The sequence below is a fragment of the Choristoneura fumiferana genome, chromosome 6 (assembly GCF_025370935.1).
Source record: "Choristoneura fumiferana chromosome 6, NRCan_CFum_1, whole genome shotgun sequence".
NCBI classification, from domain to species: Eukaryota; Metazoa; Arthropoda; class Insecta; order Lepidoptera; family Tortricidae; genus Choristoneura; species Choristoneura fumiferana.
The window spans coordinates 4,751,262-4,751,990 of record NC_133477.1 but is presented as its reverse complement, the minus strand read 5'-3'; the positions used below and the strand labels follow the sequence as shown (position 1 = coordinate 4,751,990).

Here is a 729-nt window from a genome sequence, read left to right as displayed (position 1 = left end):
GTTTGACGAGGACGATCTATGTTTAAATTTACGTTTGAAATAAATTTAAAGTAACAAAACATTACAAACTTCATTCTTTTCACTTTTAACTTTTGAAAACTTACTAACATAATCGTTTTAATACTGTAACTTTTAATTATATTACTTCAAAAATGACAATTGTCCAAACAAAAACGGTGCTACGGTGACCAAAAACGGTACTTCTACCCTACTTTGTCTATTTTTGAGGGTAGTCATTAAAAATATGACATTACTACAAGTACCCCCGCGGTATCACAAAACATTTTCAACCGAACCTTTTGACAGTAAGTTTCATTTTTAATGCTAATTACAACAAAGTGTTTAATATCTCTAGTTTTAGTTTGACACGACATTTAGAACTAATGGATTTCAGTGCATTTGGTAAAAAAACCGTGAGTATATTATAAAATATACCATTAAATTAATAGTAAAATAACCATGGGACTATGACTTGTGTATAGTTCAGGAAATTAATTGGCTACTTTTTACGTAACTAGTGAAGCTTACATATGGTCAATTCATAGGTCCTGGGCTATACTTTCGGTATTAGGTAACGTACATACAGTCAAAGAAACTGAATTACGTAGCATGGTGGAACCTTTGTGCTACTGATGTCATATTGACATTCTATATATCTGTCAAAGAAATCATAGCGAAATTAACTATGAAAAAGTCCCATTGTCACTAACCATAAGGCTGATTTAATAT

At 30.9% G+C, this 729-nt stretch overlaps 1 protein-coding gene across 1 annotated transcript in view; it reads left to right on the top strand.

Moving 5' to 3' along the window:
* Nucleotides 1-296: 296 nt before the first annotated feature.
* LOC141428541 (protein cortex-like) overlaps nt 297-729 on the top strand; it is a gene marked incomplete in the record, with an annotated part of 10,778 nt that continues 10,345 nt past the window's right edge. Inside the window, 1 exon segment of the mRNA XM_074088539.1 lies at nt 297-413. Coding sequence (XP_073944640.1) covers nt 384-413 — 30 coding nt within the window.